This window comes from Pteronotus mesoamericanus, unplaced genomic scaffold (genome assembly GCF_021234165.1).
Source record: "Pteronotus mesoamericanus isolate MK-2021 breed Mesoamerican mustached bat unplaced genomic scaffold, CSHL_Meso_final scaffold_31, whole genome shotgun sequence".
Lineage (NCBI taxonomy): Eukaryota > Metazoa > Chordata > Mammalia > Chiroptera > Mormoopidae > Pteronotus > Pteronotus mesoamericanus.
In genome coordinates, this window is record NW_026555312.1 from 2,113,067 (window position 1) to 2,135,192 (window position 22,126).

Below are 22,126 nucleotides of genomic sequence, written 5' to 3' on the forward strand. Positions count from 1 at the left end.
ACGTCTCATGCAGAGTCTCTGGTGAAACATCACATCACCCTGGTGACTCAGTTCCTACAGAGCACAGACTTGGAGCCCTGTGACTTCAGGCTTTTCCCAAAACTAAAATCACATTTGAAAGGGAAGAGATTTCAGACCATTGATGAGACTCAGGAAAATATAATGGTGCAGCTGATGGTGATTCCATCAGAAGATTTGGCAGAGTGTTTTGAACAGTAGAAGAGATGCTAGAACTGTGTGAAGTCCCAGGGTGCCTACTCTGAAGGGGACTGAGGTGTCACTGTCCTATGTAGAATGTTCCTTGTATCTTCTTAACTAAATGTCTTTATTTTTCATGTTACATGGCTAGATAGCTTCTAGACATATTTTCTGAATGGATAAAGAAAATGCCATACTTTCTTTATCCATTCAGTTGTCAATGAACCCTTAGAGAGTTTCCATATCCTAGTTATTGTAAATAATACTGCAGTCAACATGGAAGTACCTATATCTTTCTGAGTTAAGGTTTTGTTTTCTTTGGATACATACCTAGAAGTGGAGTTGCTGAATCATATGATAGTTCTATTTTTAATTTTTGAGGAATCTACATACTGTTTTAATCGTGGAAGCATCAATTTCAGTCCCATCAACAGAGCACTAGGGTTCACTTTTAACCAGCATTTGTTTGCTCCTGTGTTGTTGATAATACCCATGGAATATTTTTGTTCTGAAGAAGTATAATTTAACATTTTTTCTTTGTGTGTATAGTGCACTTTATTTTTTAAAAAAAAATATTTTATTTATTCTTAGAGAAGGGGGAGGGAGAAGGAGAGGAAGACAAACAGTAATGTGTAGTTGCCTGTAGCATGCTCCCTGCTGGGGACCTGGCCCGCAACCCAGGCATGTGTTCTGACTGGGAATTTAACTGGCGGCCCTTTGGTTCACAGGCTGGTGCTCAATCCACTGAGCCACACCAATCAAGGATATAGTGCACTTTATATCCCTTTTAAGGAATCTTTACCTACCCCGAGATTATAAAAATTTTCTTCTATGTTTTCTTTTAGAATCTTTATGATATTAGTTTTAACATTTAAGACAGTGATTCACCTCAAATTTATTTTCGTATATGGTGTGAAGTGAGGGTCAATGTTCTTTGTTTACTTAAAAATATTTGTTCCAAAACAAAAGCAGATAGGCGTAGAGAAAAATAGAATCCAGTTTTAGGATTTGTAGGATTATGTTTATGATTCTAAGCGGAATGAAAATAAATTGATTTCAATTTTGAGTTAATCTTCCTTATCTTTGACTGTAGAAGTTACACTCTGAACTGTAAGGGGAAAAAACTAGGGAAAGGAGAGTAGAAGACAGAGAGGTATGGTGGCCTGTGGACAAGACAGTAATTATCTAGAGGAATTTTGTAGACGGGGAAAATAAAGCATCCACACACAAATCCATTTTGCAACAGAGGCAAGTACTTCTTCTACCATTTTCCCAGAATCCCATCTGTGCCCACAGACCACACAGCTGCCACCCAATAAAGAACCATATACTGTGTGCATCTTGCAGTCAATTGTCCCAGGTCTTTCTTATTTGTAGCCAGCCCATGGGCATGACAGCTTGACAGGAGTGATGATCAACTGTGCCCCATGGAACTGATCAGTTCTTCACTTCCCTCAGCTTTTCCCTGTGTTCACAACACTCCAATTCTATCCCAAGGCCAAAGTAAACTTTTGAGCAATAGCATGGGGCTCAGGTTATTTAGAAGGGTGATGTATGTGAGGGAAAGCAATTCTATTCTGAACAGAAGCCTCCTGATAGCTCCCCATCATATGTTCCAAGTGTCTCTAGACTCAGTATGCATGGTTTCAAATAGAGGATCCAGTTAAGAATCATACTAATCATTATTACTATAACTAAGCATGAATTGAATCACTCTGTAAGGAAAACATGCCTTCGCACTTTATTTCATCTTCGCAATTTTATGGCAATAACATTGCTGGCATCATCATTTTAACTTTAATTTAGAGACAATTGTTTGACATTCTGAAATCGCTCATTCAAGTTCTTCCTAGTGGAGGGGAGGGGAGCTGGTGAGGAAATGATGCTCCTTGGATTTTTAGAGTATGTTACAGGCAGGGAATTGTTGCATGTTTCTCATCTGGAGAGCCTGTATCTCATTTTGAAGTTTCATGCTCACTTTCTTGAATCCCTCCTTAAAAAGTTTTTCATTTTCCTGAAAGAGAAAGCGAAGGCTGAACTCACACAATTTAAAACATTTCCCACATTTGCCAAATTACTGCCCCTGTCAATACCTATGTTAATCCCTCATGAGTTCTTGAAACTTATTTTTTTAATTTGTGCCTGTCTTAACTTATACCCCTCTCTCCAGAGTTTTCTATGCCTGCCAATAATTTACTGGGCTTTGTTTAGCTATATAAATCTTCTGTTATAGTTTCCAAAACATCTGTGACCCAGAATCATATTCTTGGCCCTCTTCACCCACATGCAACACAGTGTTTCTGAAAAATCTATCGTATTTTTCCTTTAACTCTGATCTAGTTAGTGTGGACTCTCAAATGTATGACTAAGAAGGTAAAAAAGGTGAATGAATTCCACTGGGAAGGTTACTACATGACTCAGAATCATGGCAGATGTTTGATGAAGGAACTCAGCACAACTTTCCAAAATTTGGTAACAAGGAGACAGAAATAAGTTGAAGAAATCAGGGTCTGCACTGGTTTATACTGTATTTCTGGGTGGACGTCTGGATTCAGCAATGACTCAGATTAGAGCCTAGAGAAGAGGAAGAAACAGCAGCCTGGGCATTTAAATACATGATTAATTGTGTAGATGGTCATGGAGTCTTCCCTTTCATAGGGTGCTTGCAGGGATAATGTAATACCAGATATGACAGAAACCAAATCACCATGAACCCCACTCAGTAGGGTAGAGAGATCAGGTATTCTTCTAAGACTCAGAAGCATCACTTAACTCTCATGAAATTACAATTTCCTTATTGGAAAATGAGAATAGAATAGTACCTACAACATAACATGAGGATGTGGTCACAGAATGACTGTAAAACCATCGTGCAGAGCCCATCAGTGAATAGCTGTTGTGTGTTAGTGATTTATAATAATGGATTCCATGAAATTCTATCTTGCAAGTAAATATACTTTAGTACCCAGAGACAGTCACAGGTAGAAACAATAAGAGAATGCAACATCTATTTGTGTTTGGGCTAGAAAAGTTCTTAATCTGACACAAAGCTCTACCTTGTAAGCAGTGTTTTTAGCTCAGGTCTATGGAAGATAAAATGGCGATGCCAGAATTAAGTACCTGAAGTTTAAGGTTTAGAACCTTCTCTTTCTCTGCCATTAACTGGGCCCTCTCCATCTCCATCTTGTCATTCAGTTGTTTCAAATGTTCCTGATAACTCTTTTCTTTCTCTTCCATCATCTGCAGAGTCTTCCTTTGCATTTCCTCCAACATTTTTTGTGCTGCTTCTGCAGATTCAGCCTTTATACGTTCCACTGAGGGAGAAAAATAGGCAGAGAAATATGAGGATTCAATTGTTATAGCCTTATTTTGCTCTTCATCCCCACATTTTAAAAAATTTTTTATGTCATAAAGAAAGCTCCCTGTGATGATTTTTGCAAAAAGGTAAGCAAAAGACGACCAAAAATACCAGCTAAAAGAAGCTAGTAGAACTATGAATTATACTTGCTGTACTTTAGCCTACAATAATGTGTCAGGTGGAGTAATGTGGCTAACATTAACATTTCTAGGGCTTTCCATCTATCCAGAGTGTTTTCACATGTTCTCACCTTCAATCTCCTTGTCCTTTTCTGTGAGTGACTCATCAGTCTGTAGAATGGCATCCGCCACAGTCTCCTTGGACTCCAAGTATTCCCTCAGCATCTCTTCTGCCTAGTGACACAGAGGAAGTTAGAATGAAGAAATAGAGTCTATGGGTTTAGGCAAAATCCAGCAATATATGTGTTAATTCAATTTAATTTTATCATGCATATAACAACCCTTATGGAATTCAAGTAGCATTTCAAACTAAACTGTCCTGAAAGCCAACTTTGGGTCACCTCTCAAACCTATTTCATTCCCTATCACCCCAATTTTAGTCATTTAATTAGTAACTCTTGTTTTCTAACTCTACATGTTAACAGCCTTAACAGTTACCCTTGATATGTTCTTTTTTCTCACACACCTCACATGCAATCATTAGCTGATGATTTTTGCCCTGTCCTCAAATAAAACCAGCCAGAGCCCATCGCTGTCACCAGCTCCTCCCAAGTGCCTTGGTCCAAGACATCATTACTTCTTGTGTGGATCATTGCATTAGCTTCAGAATTGGTCTCCCTATTTTGATTCTTGCTCCCCTATAGTCCATTCTTCTCAGGCACCTAATGTTATGCTATATGATTTTAAGAAAGATCAGTTCCTTCTTATGCACAAAATGTCCTGATGATTTTCCTACTCTTTCCAAATACAATTCAAATTTTCTTAGTGGCCTCCCACATACTACCTTGTCTCCCTTGTGGCTTTTGAACACTTTTTGACCTCATCTCCTGCCACCTCATCCTTTGCTCACTTCCTTTCTCCACATGTCTTGCTATTTCTGGATATAAACCAATTTATCCTTCTGAGTTTTGTGCTTTGAAATTTTGTCCCTCTAGATGCCCATTTGGTTCACTCCCTCACTTCTCTGAAGACTCTGCTGAAACATTACTTCATGAGAAAGGCCTTCTGTTAAAACATGTAAAATAACACCACATTTCCTTCCTCTTCTATACCTATAACCTACTTTCTTTTTTCTTCAGGGCAGGTTTTTTTTTTTTTTTTAAGCCTTCATTCATTTATTTTAAGAAAGGGGATGGAGGGAGAGAGGGAGGGAAACATCAATGTGTAGTTGCCTCTCATGCACACACTACTGGGGACCTGGTCTCCAACCCAGGTTTGTGCCCTGACTGGGAATAGAACCAGCAGCCATTTGGTTTGCAGGCTGGTGCTCAGTCCACAGAGCCACACCAGTGAGGGCTTCAGGGCAGTTTTTGACTGCTAGAAGCATCCTAATATTATTCTGCCGTTTGTTCCTAGTAACAGAACTCTGATTTTTTAATTCACCTGGACAGATTGTGGGTCGTGATAAAATTTTGTATTTTCTGCTCTACATCCCTGGTATCTGGGTGCACATAATGATTAAATTCTGGCCAAGAGCACTTAAGCAGAGGCCTATGGTATTTCTTGGAAATCACTTTAAAGAGAGTTGACCCAGAGATCTTTTACTCTTCTGCTTTCCCTTTTCTCTCCACCTGTAGTATGGAACTAACATGTGAAACTCTAGGAGCCATCTTAGATCACAAGTTGACCATGCAGAGACAGACTGTGTGCTAAGGTGCGAGAGCAGGACAAAGGAAGAGTCCTGAGAACAATATTACCAAGGAGTTGTCATACCAACCTGGACTCCCTCTTCATAATTTCTTTTTTTAAAAAAATTATTTTTTCAGAGATAGAGGAAGGGAAGGAGAGGAACATGGATGTGAGAGAGAAACTGATCGGTTGCCTCTCATACGTGCCCTGACCAGGAATCGAACTGGCAGGACTTCACTTTATGGAAGGAAGCCCAACCAACTGAGCCATACTGCTCAGGGCCTCTTCATCACTTCTTGCCCACAAGGGAGAATTTTTTGTCTTTTCTAAGCCACTCTTTCTTAAATAATATGTACCTAAACCTAATTCTAACTGACATAACCTGAGTACATCAGCATGAAGGAGTAGTAAAGAGCCCAGTCTGCTATCTGGATTGCACTCTAGCTGTACCACTCAATACCTTTATTTTCTTGGGTGAGTTCTTTTACTTCTTTGTGACTCAACTTTCTTATTTATAAACTGGGGATATTAATAACATACACTTTTTAGGGTTGTTGTAAGAACTGAATGAGTTAAACCCACCCATTTCCTGAAACATAATAAGGTCTATATGTGTTAACTGTTATTTTCATCTGTAAACTATATAATTTGTTTATTTCTAGTTAATACTTTGTGGAAACTTTTTTTTTAATTGCCTTAGTCCCAGAAACTTGACAAGACCTGATATGTAGTTAGGCCTGATAGATAACTCTGGGATCACTGGACGACTAAATCAATGAATTAACTCTACATTTTTTGAGGGCTTCACCTGTGCTTCCAAGGAGGAATGTGCACTGCATCCCACAGCAGTCTCTCTACTAAATAACTCAGTGAATGGATGAGTGAGAGGCAGAGGTACTACACACCAATCCCATTTTGCTTGTTTCCACTATAGTCTGAAAGTGTCATCTCAGCAAGTCCTCAGAAATAGTGCTCAGTAAGTGTTTACCTGTATCCCCTTTCTGGGCACCTGGAAGTACTTATTCTTCAGCTCCTCTATCTTCTGAATAAAGAGACGATAACCTCCTGGTTTAGAAAATGTCCCCTCCTTCACATCTTTTTCTAGAGGACTGAAAATGTCCTGAAGTAAGGCCACGCAATACTCTGATGATGCTTTCACATTCTGCTTATAAAAGTCCTCTCGTTTTGCTACTAAACATTCCTGTGAAGTGACAAAATAGCACAGACAGTACAGTCAGCCATGAGGAAGATGTTCACCACACATAGACTATAGAGAAATGCTTGTCTTGCAGAGGTTGTGGCATATAAACAGGGTCACACCCTCACCTTGCTGTGAGACTCTAGAATCTCTCTAAGAAGGGTGCAGGTTGAAAAAAATATATATCTACCTCTCTGATTATAATTATCTAGAGCTCCTTTCCCTACCTTTCCTGCTTCAGAGAATGGTTCCAAAAGCACAGACACTGTTCCATGTGAAACTTCTCCTTTGAAGTCCAAATCCAGAATAGCTGAGAGCACAAACGGTGGAGTCAGGCAGGCCTGGGAGCTCCTGGGTCCACCACGTTGTGGCTTTGTGACACTCAGCCTTTGTGGAGTGAGGTCTCCTTGTTGGTCTCATAGACTTTATGTCAAGATTAGATGTAAAGTATTAACCCAAGTGACTTTTCTGTAAGTGCTCAGGAAAGGGTAACGATTATTGATACAACCTTTTGAATGAGATTATTTTTGTAGATTTTCTCAGTATAAGGCTAGGAAGGTAATGAAGATTGTATCCCAGGTATTTTGAGTATTGAGAAAGCCTAACCAAAATATAAGTTCTGGTAGAAGTTAGGCCTGTTTGAGTGTGGTTGGTGGGGTAATACTATGGGTGCAATAATTTATAGTTTTAATTTGAACATTGTACCTAAAATGTCATATGGCATGCTTGAGTGTGATATTATTGTTACAGAATTACATGCTTATGATTTTGTAATAAAAAAGGGGTGCTACTTTTGCTGGACCCTGTATATTTACCTACATTAAATCATTCAGGAAAACTTATATATCAAGCTTTTACATCAGTCAAGAAGGTTGTCGATTGTCTGCTGACATTGACTACATAATTTTATCAGGACCTTTAAATGAAGGGAGGTAAAAGTTTGTAAAATCCTGCCGTGCAAGCCAGGGCAGGGATTTTCACTTGTCCAGGATTGTCACACAGCAAGCCTTCCTTAATTTGTAGGGAACACAGACTTGAAGACATTCTCAAATAGCATTCTTATGATTGGTTTGACTCTTGGTTTTCTAAAAATTCTACCATTGCTTTACATTAAAGACAAAACGTTTCTTGCGTTTTCAGAAAGAATCATATCCTATCAGATTATTAGCAGGCAACATGAAAGTATTGTGCCTTTTGTTAACTTTAAAAGAAAAATAAATTTAAATAATCTTATAAAAATATGGTTTCATAATTTACTTCTTTGCTTAAAATATGGCATCCAGAAAGGGAATACAGAAGAGGATAATTGTAAAAAACATAGTTGGTTATGGTGCCATGGTCTATAGACTGAGGCTAGGAGTATTCTATTATGTTAGTAACGATTGCAAATGAATACACATTAACTGAGTATGTCTGTCTTTGGATCTAGGAATAACTACTCATATCTAGAAAGGTCCAGGTTTTCCTGCTTCTTGTTAGCTAGAAGAGCACATATACCCCTAACTCCTTCTGGAACTTTTGGTCCACGTCCTTGAAGGAACTCTTCATGAAGACTTCGATGGCCTCTTTCTCACTGTCCCTGTGCACGTCCAGCAGCTCCTGGAGGGTTTCCGTGGGCAGCTGCAGCTTCTGGCCCATCTGCTGGTCGTAGTGGGCGATGGCCTTTTTCACTGCGGCGGAGTTCTCTATCTGGGCCAAGGCCAGGACTGCGTTCTCCATGCAGGGCAGATCCCCACTGCTGATGGCATTGACATAGGTCAGTACCAGGCTCTCCAGTCCTACAAAAGAGTATTTAATAAAATAGCAATTATCACTTGGTGAAAGAGAAGAACAAACCATAGACTGTTTAGTTCTGAGAACGTGAATTTAATTATTTATTTTTTTAGAATCAAGTGCTAGAATACTCCTATGCTTTTCTAATGTCACAAACAGTAGTTTAAGAATTTTCTGAGGGAACAGACACTTCTCCAAGGAGGACATACACAGGGCCCAGAGGCATATGAAAGGATGCTCAGTGTCACTAGCCCTCAGAGAGATGCAAATTAAAACCACAATGAGATACTAGGTCACACAGGTCAGAATGGGCATCATAAACAAATCAACAAACAAGTGCTGGCGAGGCTGTAGAAGAAAGGGAACCCTAGTACACTGTTGGTGGGAATGCAGACTGGTGCCACTGTAGAAAACAGTTTGGAATTTCCTCAAGAAGCTAAAAATGGAACTGCCTTTTGACCCAGCAATTCCACCACTGAGATTATACTCTAAAAATCCTGAAACACCAATTCAAAAGAACCTATGCACGCCAATGTTCATAGCAGCACAGTTTAAAATAGCCAAGTTTTGGAAGCAATCTAAATGCCCACCAATAAAAGAGTGGATCTTTTGGTACATTTATACAATGGAACACTATGCAGCAGAAAGAAGGAAGGAACTCCTACACTTCACAACAGCATGGATGGAACTGGAGACCATTATTCTAAGTGAAGTAAGCCAGGGGGTGAAGGACAAATACCATATGATCTCACCTATAAGTGCAACCTAATCAACAAAACACAAGCAAGAAAAATATAACCAGACACATTGAAAGAAAAAACAAATCAACAGTAACGAGGGGGGAGGGAGGATGAGAGGTAATGGGGAAAAGAAGGGGAAGGGTCCAGTCAAGGAACATGTATAAAGGACCCATGGACAAAGCCAAAGAGGAGAAGGGTTGAGGGTGGGAGGTGAGAGTGGGTGGGGCAGGGGAAAGTGGTGGTGGGAAAATGGAGTCAACTTTACTTGAACAATAAAAAATGAAATTTAAAAAAGGATTTTCTGAGGGAGAATAGCAATGTAATATTTTGCTAACATCTAGATTCAGAAAAGTTTAATTTTTTTTCTCCTTTCCTCAAACAAAAGGAACATGATGCAATGAATGGATCAATGGATGCAATGAATGGCCAAAAAAGGATATTTTCTGGCCAAGATATTAGGTCTTGAACTTTTCTCAGCCTTTCTACATCTCCCTTTATTTTGCCTTCCTTTCTGTTCCCTCTTCACTTCTCATTTATGAAAAGGCTAAGGAGAAAACTTAGCATATGTGAGCATGTGTGTGAGCATGTGAGCATGGGTGTGAGTGTGTGTGTGTGTGTGTGTGTGTGTGTGAATGCCTGCAATAGGCCACTAGTCCTAGGTTTGACCTAGATAAGCAAGTCTTCCTAAATAGTGCCTTATCAGAGCTACCTGCAAAGTGACCAACTCATCCAGGTTTGTGCAGGGCTTTGCTGGTTTTAGCATTGAATGTCTTACATCCCAGGAAATCCCAGCCTCGGGCAAACTGGAGTGGTTGGTCACCCTGCAAGTAGCAGTTCTTTGGGACTCAATCCTGGGCCTCCTCTTCAGTTTCTATAGCTTTAAATAATATCTATATGGATACTAGCGAATATTATTTCCTGCGTTGACTTGATTTTTAAGCTTTATATTTATATATTTAAATATCTGCATGTTATCCCTTCTTGTATACTCCAGAGGAAAATCAATATTAAATAATCCAAATATAAACAACTTCATCCACTCTGAAAAGCTATTTATCCTTCAGATATTCCTCTCAGTAAATGACATCCATTCAAGCAGTTACTTTATTTCGAACACTGGAGTCCTCCTTTCCTGTTCACATCCATCACTGAGCCTTATGGATTTAACATTCAAAAAAGGTGGGGATCCTGTCCATTTTGACCATTATCATAATCTTAGCCTAACAAAATCCCCATTTATTACTAAAATCTTGCAAATATTATCCATCTTCTCATTGTCTCCTTTATATCCCTCCAATACATCATCTACGACATACCCGGAAAGACAGTTTTAAATATAAATTAGATAACTTCACCTCTCTGTCTAAAATACTTCAAGATTGTCCCATTGAATTTAAACTCTATTCTCCTTGCAGTCACCCACCAGTCCTTTCAAGTACTGGCCCCTACAAACTTCTCCAACTGTGGTGCCACTCTTATGCTTTCCACTGTTACTTAAATTACACTCTCTTTCTTTTCCTTTGTTGAAATTAACAGAGTTCCTTTCTCTCTCAGGTGTTTTTGCATGGTATTATCTCTGTCTGCAAAGCGTTTTCTCTATTCTTCTGGTTGATGAATACTCATTCAGTTATGATCTTACATTTTGCTTTCAGAAACAAATATTCTCTGTCTTTGAATTCAGGTTATCTCCTACTTGCATACACTCCTTACTTTCTCATAGCAGCCTATTATTTTAATTTATTGTGCTTTTCTATATTTATTATTATAATTTGAAGCAACTTTACTCCTGTTATGCTGAAATAAGGACAGAAATAAAATATTTTCTATTTACCATTATACCTAGTTATTGGTGAATTTCAAGAATTTCCAGTCAATTTTCCTATTCCTGAATTGCTGAATAAGGAACTTGTGCTAAGGCTAGTAGCAAAGCCTCACATCAGTGGAGTATTTGCCTTTTCCAGACTTTGTCAATCTATATAGGTCTACTGGAAGAATATAAAAAGGGAACTGGGAAGTTCATGGGGAAAATTACTGCACAAAAGTGGACTCTAGTTCTTCTCCTCTATTCATCTTGCTCATATGAATATTAGATAAGATGAGAAATAGTTTTACTTGTCACATAAAGTTCACAATGTGATCCCTGTGGTGTGTTTTCCTGAGCATCGTTAGACTACGTGTTTGTCATAAGTGCCCTTATACCTCCCTCTTTTATTTTCTTCAATGTACAGAAGGAAAGTCTAAGTAAAAAGTGGGGAGTGAGAACTCACAAGGCCCATTGACTACGATGCCGCCTAAGAGAGTCTTGGCCTCAGCATGTTTGAAAATGTAGGAGCAGAATTCTGCTACTTGTTCTCTGAACTCAGAATTCATATCTTCCTCCTTCAGCTGCTCCAGATGGACAAGGTACTTCCTTTGAGTGGGACGGTCAAAGATGAAGCACTTCTTCTTCGGGAAGAACTTTCGGATGCACAACCGAGGTTCATTAAAGCTTTTAGTTTTTGCATTGGTTTCTAGAGGAACAAAAATTAGAAATAGTACAACTTTACATCAACTGCCTAAAATATATGATACTTCAACTTCATAATCTGCACAAATCCTATGTAAAGAGATAAAAAATAAACTCATTATGGATCAGGAATTTTTAAAAAATTGAAGGGTAGAGAAAATTTCTTTCTCTAAGAAGAGGAAGAGATCTTAAAATTAGATCCATCTGATTAAGCCAAAGCATGTTTTCATTTCCTGTAATAGAACAGTCAGAATCACACAATCACAAAATTATAATTTTAGCATCTACATACAAATGGTCATTTTAATACTGTTTTCTCTTTATTTGTCACCCAATGATCAGTCCCAGTCACCTTGCTTTAGTTTCAGTGACAACTCCAAATACTCATCAGCAGTGATACGTTGACCATTTACTTCTAGCTCCAGGGAGAAATCTCTCAGAGTCCACACAAAGGTTGGAAAGAAGCTCACAAAGTCAGCTGAGTCTTCAACCTCACAATCACCAGGTGAGGAGTGTGCCCTGATTCGATCAGTCAGCTCTGTTACATAGCTGAGTTGTTAACATAGGAAAACTGCAGAAAAGAAGTAACACTTTTTATGCACTATTTTGTCCCAAAGCTCAGCTGAAATGATTTTTTCTCTTAATTAGCTCATTCATTCATTTTTTCCGTTCATTCCACAAACATCTATTGAGCACTTAGTATGAACCAGGCCCCGTTCTAGGGACGAAGAATATTGCAATAAATGAGACAATGTTAATATCAGAGAGTTTACATTCCAGTCGGGGAGTCAGATAATAAAAGAGTAAACAAATATATAATAAAATTTGAGATATTAATAATAATTATCTTAAAGAAAAAGGGACCAGGCTAAAGGTTAGAGAATAACTGTGTCTGCATGTGGTGCTGGTTTATGTGGATGTTCATGTAAATTGTCTCTGAGGTTCCATGAACAGAAATATGAATGAATTGTGAGAGCCAACTGTGCACAAATCCATCGTCAGAATATTTCAGGGAGAGGAAATAGAACTTGCAAGCACTTAGATAAAAAATTACTAAGTGTCTTTAGTAAATAGCAAGCAGACCAGTATGACTAGGGCCAAAATCCTAGAATGGATAGGGTCCGCACCATGTAAGCTATAGAAAGAGTTTGAATTTTAATCTAAATTTAATGGGAAGCCATCGGGAAGTCTTAAGCTCAGAGGGGTATGACCTGATGATGGTTTTTAAGAGATCATTTTGGCTGGTGTTGTATCTGTGGGAAGCAAGAGTGTAAGCAGAGAGAAGGGTTGGGTAGTTAAGGAGGTAACCTAGGTGAGAGAGGATGGAAGTCCTAAACTAGAGTTATTGTGCAGAAAGGGGTGAGAATTCGTCAGCATAGGCAAATATCTATGACAGTGCAGCTGACAAAACTTGCCAACTAGTAGTTTCTAAGATATGAAGAAAGTAACCATCCAGGAAGCATTCTGAGTTTTTGATTGGAGAACCTGTGTGAATGCTGTGGGAATTTACTGTCATAGTGACAGAGTGCTTTTGAACAGAAAAATTCAACACTCTGTTTTACATGCTGTTTGAAATGTCTCTTACCCTATAAGTGGAGATACTGTGTAAATGACTACATGTACAAGATTGCACTTGTGAGCAGTGGTCATGATTACATAATCAACTGTTACAGTAATCAACATACAGGTACTACTGAAAGCCTTCAATCTGGATGAGGTCACTTAAGGACTGAGAATAGAGGAAGAACAGAAGATGCCCCAGAATCAAATAGCTGTAATATTTAGGAACCAAGAAGATGGAACAGTGAGGAAGGTGGAATATTAGGATATGGTGACATTGTAGAAACTAAAAGAACCACCTGTTACAGAAAAGAGGAAAAGATCAACTATCAAATGCTACTGAGAGATCAAATAGTATGAGAAGTAACCATTAGATGTAAGACCATGCAGGTAATCTTTACAAAAGCTAATACAGGACAATGGTTGAAACTAAGTTATAGAAATGTTGACGCTGTTGATAATGACCAAAACTAGGAATGAAGGAGAATGCAGGGTAAAATATGGGATGGTGATGAAACTGAGAGATCAGAGTGTTGGATTAATGTGTATTGGCTGTTCAAATTTCTAAGAATACAGTGAACTTGGAGGTAAAATTTTTAACAAATGAAGGGTTTCTTCACAGCGAGGTTGGTTTGTTCACAGGGAGGTTGGTAGATGGCTGCAGCAATGAGGGATGGCATCGTCGCAGTGCATGCCCTTCAAAGGGCTTTCTCTTTTGAATGGGAGAAGAATGAAAGTAACTGGAAGCTGTCATAAGGAGCAAGGAGGTTACCTAGCTTTTCTGAGACTTACGAAATGCAAGGTATAAGAGAAAAGAGTCACCACTAAGATCACTGGAGAGGTCTGTAGGGGAAACAATGTCCACAAGGTATAGACAGAACTCAGTTAGAAGGAAATATTTAGAGGATATGGTAAGGATATAGAGATTTGCTGAATGAGAGCATGAATTTTAGAGTATATTGTGGGTTAGGCAAGGGAGAGGAGATTAAGCCAGATGGGGGATGTACAGAGCCTTGTGCTGCTATATGTCTAAGAATAATATCTAATGATAATCTCATTCTAGTGAGGGACAGACACAGATAATAAACAAGTAAACAAAAATATATAAAATCTGAGATACCAGAAAGGTTTGGATTTCTGAGGCTAATTTAAGTGAATTTGGACATTGAGCATCTAAGATTCATTTCGGAGGGGACTTATGAATTCTTCTGCAGTTGCCCACCTCTCTACCTGGGGAAAATATGAAGCAGTCACTTTCTGGATTTAGGTTGTTCTGAACTACAAAAAGGATACTGCAGTTGGTCCATGGCCATTTGGTTGATGGTTCCCATGCTGTTGTAGACGAAGGTGCTACTCAGGAGGACTGCCAAGGCGAAGATCTAGGAGTCATTCTGGTTGTCTCCCTAGATGTCATTGCAGCGCCCCATGGAATAGACAGTAAAAGCACCATGCTTTTAATTCAGATAGATAAAGTCTGGATCAGCTCTGTTTCTATCTGGGAACTTAGGTTAGTCATTTCCCTATTAAAATTTTTCTCATATGTACAATAAATTTATGAACATTAAATTCATAGTGTCATGAAATTTAAAGAAGGCAATGCCTATAAATGCATAGGAGAGTGATAGTAATAAGTATTATGATCAGGTAATACATTTTAAATAGATCTCCTGAACTTAGATTGTGATCCTATTACGTTTCTATGGCATGCTATGATAAGAACTTCTTAATAGTTAACATACGCTCCTTTAGTAAGAGTTTTATAGGTCTAAGATTTATAAGAGTACTAACATATGTTATTATCATATGTTATAATAGCATAATAACATAATATCATGTTATTATGATCCTTTATGAACAATATACTGACATCAGATCTTATACTATGCTTTTCTTATGAATAGCACAGCTGTGGATAGGACCATATTTACCAGCTTTCTGTATTCCTACTGAGAGAAGTCAGATATGTTTGTAAAGTATCTAGTCAAGTTTAGAGGCACCTTCACAGCCTCAGCAAAACATTTTCCTATTATATTAAAGAGAAATGACTAAAACTGTCCTTGGCCATTTTTTATAGGTTGTATAACCTATGGACTGACCTTACTGTCCACTCTCAATGCTTACATATGTAATGTGGCCAGGCGGAGTTCAGTGTTTTAGGGATGCAACAACACTTCAATTAGCTTGTTATTGTCATACTTTATATTTACTTTTCTTACATAAATCTCACTTTGGTTGGCTTCAAATTAGATTTAAGGTCAAATGTTGACCATTACTAAGTAAATGAAAGAAAGGATACTGTTAATATGATGTTAGAAGCCTAAATCAAAGAGTAGGGGGGAGGCAGTAAAAGAGGGCTACTGATCTGACATAAGTAAGATTTAAAAATTCATGTTTTACCTTCTCTACATCCCCCAGGCCTTCGGTGTCAAGCAGAACGAGGGTGTGGTCTGCCTTCTCAGGATGAGGCACACACCACATCCAGATTCCCTTGGTGTGAGACTGCACCGTGGAACCCAGAGAGAAGCCTGCAGAGGGGAGAGGTGATAACAGGAATCGGATTTTTAATATCAGATGGTTATGGAAATTGAGATAGAAGTTAATGAAATCAAAATTAAGAAAGATAAATGAAACCATAGTCAATGATAACCTTAATTACAACCAGAAAAAGGAGTTAATTATAGTATCCATTACAAAGTGAAACATTTATTTTACTTTAAAGATTAGTGCAAGCTTTTAAGAAGACAGCAAAAACAAAACAAACAATTCCCGTGAACTAAAACAGAAAAATAAAGAACAGTACAAGCTTGATATTAATACACATTTTAGTAAATGTTTATAGTTTATTATCATGTATGTTAATTGTATTTATCACAACCTTATTCTTCCCAGAGAATCACATTATAACTTAAAAGGGGAAATGAAGGCAAAATGAGAACAAAGAGTGAGGTGACTCTTATCCTCCAGAACAGCGTAAATGTAGGGAGCTCATCAGTGAACCGAAAGTTAGGTTCTGATATTTCTTTCCATCTCTAACTTTCTCTCCTCACATCTATCTCCAAAGTCAGGCTGGGAGTGGGGTGAACAGAAGGGACTCAGCCGAGCTTTGCTGGTGTCACTCACCCTTGTTCACCCCAGCCAGCTTGTTCATCAGGTAGGATTTGCCTGTGCGGTAGAGACCCACAATGGCCACCACGACAAGAGGCTGGGTAATGGCAGAGAGGATCTTCAGAGCTTCCTGATTAACTACCAGTTGCCCTTCGTTGTTCTCAATGAGGCACACTGGGCCTGGCATGTGGGTCTCTGAGGCCATGTCCAGGGTGTAACCTTGTCTGCAAGAGAAGAGATGGAATGGAAAACCATTTCTAGTCAAGCTGAATGAGAACTTACAAATGGACTAAATCTTTATTTTCTGTCTGTGACCATTTTTCACTATATGTTTTTAAAAGTCCTGCAGCCCCTTTAATGTTGTCCTATAGACTAGTCCACTGCTTCTCTTTAAAAATAACTAAATTTTGAAATAATTTGTATATATAACAGGTATGACTGGTTTTCATATACCACTTCCCCCAGCATCTGTAGTGTTAATTATTTATACAAAATTTTAATGTTGCTACATACTGTTAACTAATCTACATACATTTTTTGCATTTCACCATTTTCCCACTAATGTCTTTTTCTGATCCACAACAACTGAGGATCTCATTGCTGTCATTGTTTTCTTAGCCTTCTGTCACTTTTGATAGCTTCTCATTTCTTATTTTGTCTTTCATGACATTGATATTTTAGAAGCGAGCCAGCCTCTCAGTTTGTAGAATATCCCTCAATTTGGGTTTTTTTGGTGGTTCCCCATAATTATATTGAGATTATGCATTTTTCTGGCAAGAATGCCATCCAAGTGGTGTTCTGTCATTCAAGTGGTGTCTCAGTGCATTGCATCAAGGGATTTGTGATGTCAATATAACACTGATACTATGATGTTTACTTTCATTACTTGCTTAAGGTTGTGTCTGCCAGATTTCTCTATTGTAAAGTTACTACTTATCTCTTTGTAACTACAAAATACCATTTGGAAAGATATTTTTGAGACTATGATATTATGTTCTCATTATACTTTCCTATCATATTCAATGCTAATTTTAGCTGATAATCTGTTGATAATGATTCTTGCTTGTACAATTATTAATGTAGTGTTTGCCAATGGGTCATTCTGTATTCCACCATTCCTTCAACATTTATTAATTTAAGTTCTACTATAAAGAGGATCTATCCTTTCTCCTACATTTATTTATTTAGTCATTCAATTATTTAGTTGTGTCTGTATAGACTCATAGTTATTTATTTTATTCTATGGATTTAAATACTTTACTATCATTATTTATTTTGTTGCTTAGTTTGCCCCATATTTTTTATTGAAACTTTTTGAGGCTGTCCACCGTGTCCTTTTGGCATGCTCCCATTATATTCTGAGCATTTCCTACTTTCTGGCACCACAAGGTATCCTACCTAGTATTATCTCTGATTCAGTGTTCAGACGCCAAGATATCACATTAGGCGTATACATTACTTCTAGGCTTCTCAAGGCAAAAGTTAAAATATGATGTATGTATGTGTATGTGTATACTAACACAGGTGTACAAACATCTATTTCTTCATCTATCCACTTTTATACATTACTTTGACTTCCTGCTTATATTTCCAATTGCAATCTAACACAACAGAATTTTCTCTGTTCTTTCTCCATTCTTTCTTTTATTCTTTTCTTTCACTATGAGAGCCCTGGTTCTCATTACCCGTGATAAATTTACTTATTTGCTCCATTCCAGTATACATAAAAAGTCATTTCAAAATTTTAAATTCATACTTCTGTGATAACTAAATTGACTAACTAGAGTACATTATTAGTATGCAGCTCTTTGTGTCTTTAGCCATATGTGTACAGTCAGAACACTGTCTTCCAGAGTTTCTTAGATCAGTTCTTTCCTTCCTCATCTTCTTCCGTCTAGTGAAACCATTCACTTGTAATGCAGTCAGGTTCATTGGTTACTGTTTGTGTTTCATTTCAGCCTCCCCAAAGTATTGGTTAATTTTAAATGTGTATTTATTTTTTGAGTATGTGAAACATTACATGTTTCTAAGAGTCAGAACTTTCCAAAAAATTATGCTCAGAGAAACGTCACTTCATCACTTTACCACTCCATCCTCATTTTACCATTCATTCGTTTTTACTCCCCCATTCTCACCCATCCCCTGCAAGTCCCCAATCTCATTAGTTTCTTGTTTATTCTTCCTAAGTATCTTTTTTACAAATGAACAAATATATGTCTACTACCTTATTCACATTTTCTAATGAGAAATCAAATAGTATAGATATTTGGAAATCACTCCATGTCACTTCATAGACAGCTTTCTCATTCTTTTTGACAGATTCCTATTCTGTTTTGCCTATAGACCATGGTTTAGCCAACCAATCTATGTAAGGTCATTTAAAATGCTTCCAAATTTTTTTAAAATCACAAACAATGCTGCAATGAATAACCCTGCTAACCTGTTCTCATTTTATTTGGCATTTTACCTTTTTCTTCAGTATAGATTCCTACAAGTGGGATTGTTTTGTCAAAAGTAAGAACACATGCTTTTGTTATATGTTGCCAAACTCCTTTCTGGAAGGGTTTACTAAATTGCCTTCCCACCAGCTCTTCTGGTACCTCATTTTCCAGAAAATGGAGATTTTTCTTGTGTCTTACATCTTCTGACTTTCTTACAAAATTTCCTTTAAAAATTTTTTACCTTCACATTTAGATGTTTAGATTGAACAAAGAGGGGATCTTTGAGCCCTGGTATGTAGCACCTGGAGATTGTTGTGTAAAACATATACATTGTGCTTTGAAAGACAAACACCACCCTAACCCAGGCTTACCCCTTGTTTCTCCCAAGGCTGTTCCTGGGCAGGATCTGGGTCAGATGGAGGGACTCAGACTCCCCAGTGGCTTTCTGCTTCCTGCTGTCACTGTGCTGGAAGCCCCAGAGCTTCCGCAGCCCATCCTGGTTACCCACTCACTGGTGCTTAATCTTTGCTCTGGATCTGCATGTGCACGTTTTCCACCCAAGACGTGATATCTCAGATCATACCCTTACTCTCTTGATTTTTTTTACTCAGTTTTGTTACCAGGTTTTGATCCCCTGTGTTTTCAGATTGATTCTTTCTTACCTCCACCTATCTGCTTGCATATTGCCCTTAATTATTTCAGGTAATGAAGCCGCAATGATGAAACATTACCTTATAAATCAAAGTCTGCTTTTTCACTAAACTCTGCTCTATATAAATTATTTATTCACACAATTGGAGACATGACCAGAGCTTGATGATTTGATAATTTTAGAAAGTTAAAAAATGTGAAAAGTCTTCCTTTAGCAATGACTTCCTTACATTTTTGCTTTTTGTAGCCTTAAATGTCACAATCCCTGTAACGTGAAATGATCATCATATAACGCTTTGAGTTATGTATGATGTTATGTAAAAAACTAACATTGTTAGTTTTTTGAGATACGAACAAATACAGACTTTGGGCACCCCCACTTTTACTCTTATCCTATAAGAAAGAGTGGTTTTCTCACACTTTAAAGTTGGTTACCTCTGACATGCTCTTGCAGAGGGATTACAGCTCTCAGAATGCCAGCCTTGCCTGCTGTCTGGCTTCCCATCTCTTCAGGGGAAGATGCAAAGAAAGGCTTTTTAAAAAGTTAAAATATACTTAATGTACAATATTATATTAGTTTTTTGTATGATTAGGACCCATTTTCTCTTACAACAATGGCCCACAGAGACTGCTGACAAGAGGATATTCAGTCTGATATAATAACATGAGACATAATTCTGTAAAATTAGAATCATTTAATAACAGCTTCAGAAAAATAGTGGCTGTACATAGATTTAAAACCTCCCAAATTACAGAAACTTGCGGCCTCTTTTTGCACTCTCCAAGTTGCCCAGCTTCTACTTACCTAGCATATAAAAGTTTACAATAAAGAATGAAATGGAGTCTGAACTTTAGTAAGTGGGTTTTTTCAAAGGTAAAGGTAATTTCAGTGTCAAAAAAGAGCTACTCTTGAAACATTCCAGACTCTGTGGGCTCTCCTTCTGCTGGAACCTCGCTGAGCACAGAGCTGGAGCAGTGGAGCCCTGAAGGGGCGCCCTGCTGCCTGAAAGCGTCAGAATTCCAGCTAAACGCCTGTGGGGGCGATCTGCTGCAGCCTATCCCCGGGATGGTCATTTCAGACAAATTAACAGACCCTTGTAAATCTCTCCCCACCCTTCCTCAATCTTACCAGAAGCAGAGATCCTTTAGAGTTGAGAAGACAGCAGCTCCAATTAGGAAGTTAGAAGTGCTTCCCCTCTTCCCTTTTCTTCTAAGTCTTACTGTGCTAGTTTTTCTCAATCTTCTCTCTCCCTGGCAATTGGGCCTTTTAGTCTTACGCCTTTCAGTGTCCTGGAACTTGCTGCACTTCTTTCAGAGACCCAGTGACTACAAACCAAAACTAACAAGCAACTCCTATAATAAAGTAGACTAAAATGAAACTGAAAATGCTGAGACAATGGCAGTCTGCCACTCAGTATTTTGATGAGAGCTTTGCTAATGAAAAGGTTTGACATGATTTCTCTACTGAAATCCACAAATTTTATCGTTAGAGACTGCTTGCAATAAAAATAAAAGGCCCATTGGACAAATTAACATGCAATTGACCCTTGAACATCATCGGTTTGAACTGTGTGATTCTGCTTATGTGCAAATTTTTATATTTATAATGTAAATATGAATAAAAATAATCTTTACCTTAAATAAAACCTACTCTTTCCTTGAATAGAAAGTTATATATAATATACTAAATGAGAGAATTAAAATCAGTGGAAACAGAAGGGTGTGACCTAAACAAATTGTAATATTAAAGCTTTGTTGGATGCTTACTTAAAATACTACCCAGCACCGTTCCAGAATCTAGGAGAGAGAGGGCCAGCCAGGGATCACTTAAAACTGCTACAGGCAGAAATGATTGTCTTTTAAATGAATGGTCCTCGGTGAATCAGGGATCCATAGGAAAAACAAGAAAATGACTCCTGCCCTATACCATACACAAAAAGCAATTCCAGAAGGATTATAGAATTAAATATAAAAGGAAGAACCATAAAGCCTTTGGAAAATAATCTGGAAGAACATTTTTAAGTTTTTGAAAATAAGGAAAGGTTTGTTAGGACACAAAATGTACTGAACACAATTGTAAACACTGACAAATTTGACTATATTAAAATTAAGATATTTTCTTCATCAAAAGACACCATTAATAAAGGAAAAGGCAAGCCACATATGTGGGAAAACATAAAAAGACAAGTGATACATATACAGAAAATATAAATAACTTCTACAAGACAGAATACTCAGTAGAAAAATGGGTATGAATTTAGGCACTTCAAAATGAAGATATCCAAATGACCATAAACTTTAGAAAAGGACCTAATATGAATCATAAATGAAAGGTGAGTTAACATCATTATGATATTGTAGTGCACATCTACTAAAATGGCTTAAATCAACAATACTGCTAATTCTGAATGTTGATATCTTACCTACTCAGCATTGTGTTCATTTTGTGATATTTCATCTACTGTTTACATTTGATCTAAGCAATTTTTTGTTCTCATATTGCACATATTTTTAAAAAATTTAATCTTCTGGGAGCGGTCTTTACACTAATAAAAAGGCCACATGGGCCTATAGTTAATTATACATGTGTTCTCCCCAAATGCAAGAAAGAACAAAATGAACATGCCCTGCCCCTCTGCTTCTTTAATGCCATGGTCAGCTGATGATATTTTGAGTCCTTCGTGAAATAATTGGAAAATTTAAAGTCTACTCCAAAATTACCTACACTTTCAGGAAAATAGGCTCAGATCCTAAAACAACCAGTGAGTGTGTGGATAGGGTTCAGGGC

At 37.8% G+C, this 22,126-nt stretch overlaps 1 protein-coding gene across 1 annotated transcript; it reads right to left on the minus strand.

Moving 5' to 3' along the window:
* Positions 1-1,983: 1,983 nt before the first annotated feature.
* On the minus strand, positions 1,984-20,667 carry LOC129085627 (guanylate-binding protein 2-like). The gene is given in 11 exon segments (XM_054592049.1): positions 1,984-2,212; positions 3,319-3,512; positions 3,807-3,909; positions 6,353-6,565; positions 8,060-8,340; positions 11,343-11,585; positions 11,934-12,130; positions 14,435-14,544; positions 15,539-15,666; positions 16,262-16,470; positions 20,468-20,667. Coding segments are annotated over 10 exon segments (1,776 nt in total). The 5' UTR covers positions 16,452-16,470; positions 20,468-20,667; the 3' UTR covers positions 1,984-2,095.
* Between the last annotated feature and the right edge of the window lie 1,459 nt (positions 20,668-22,126).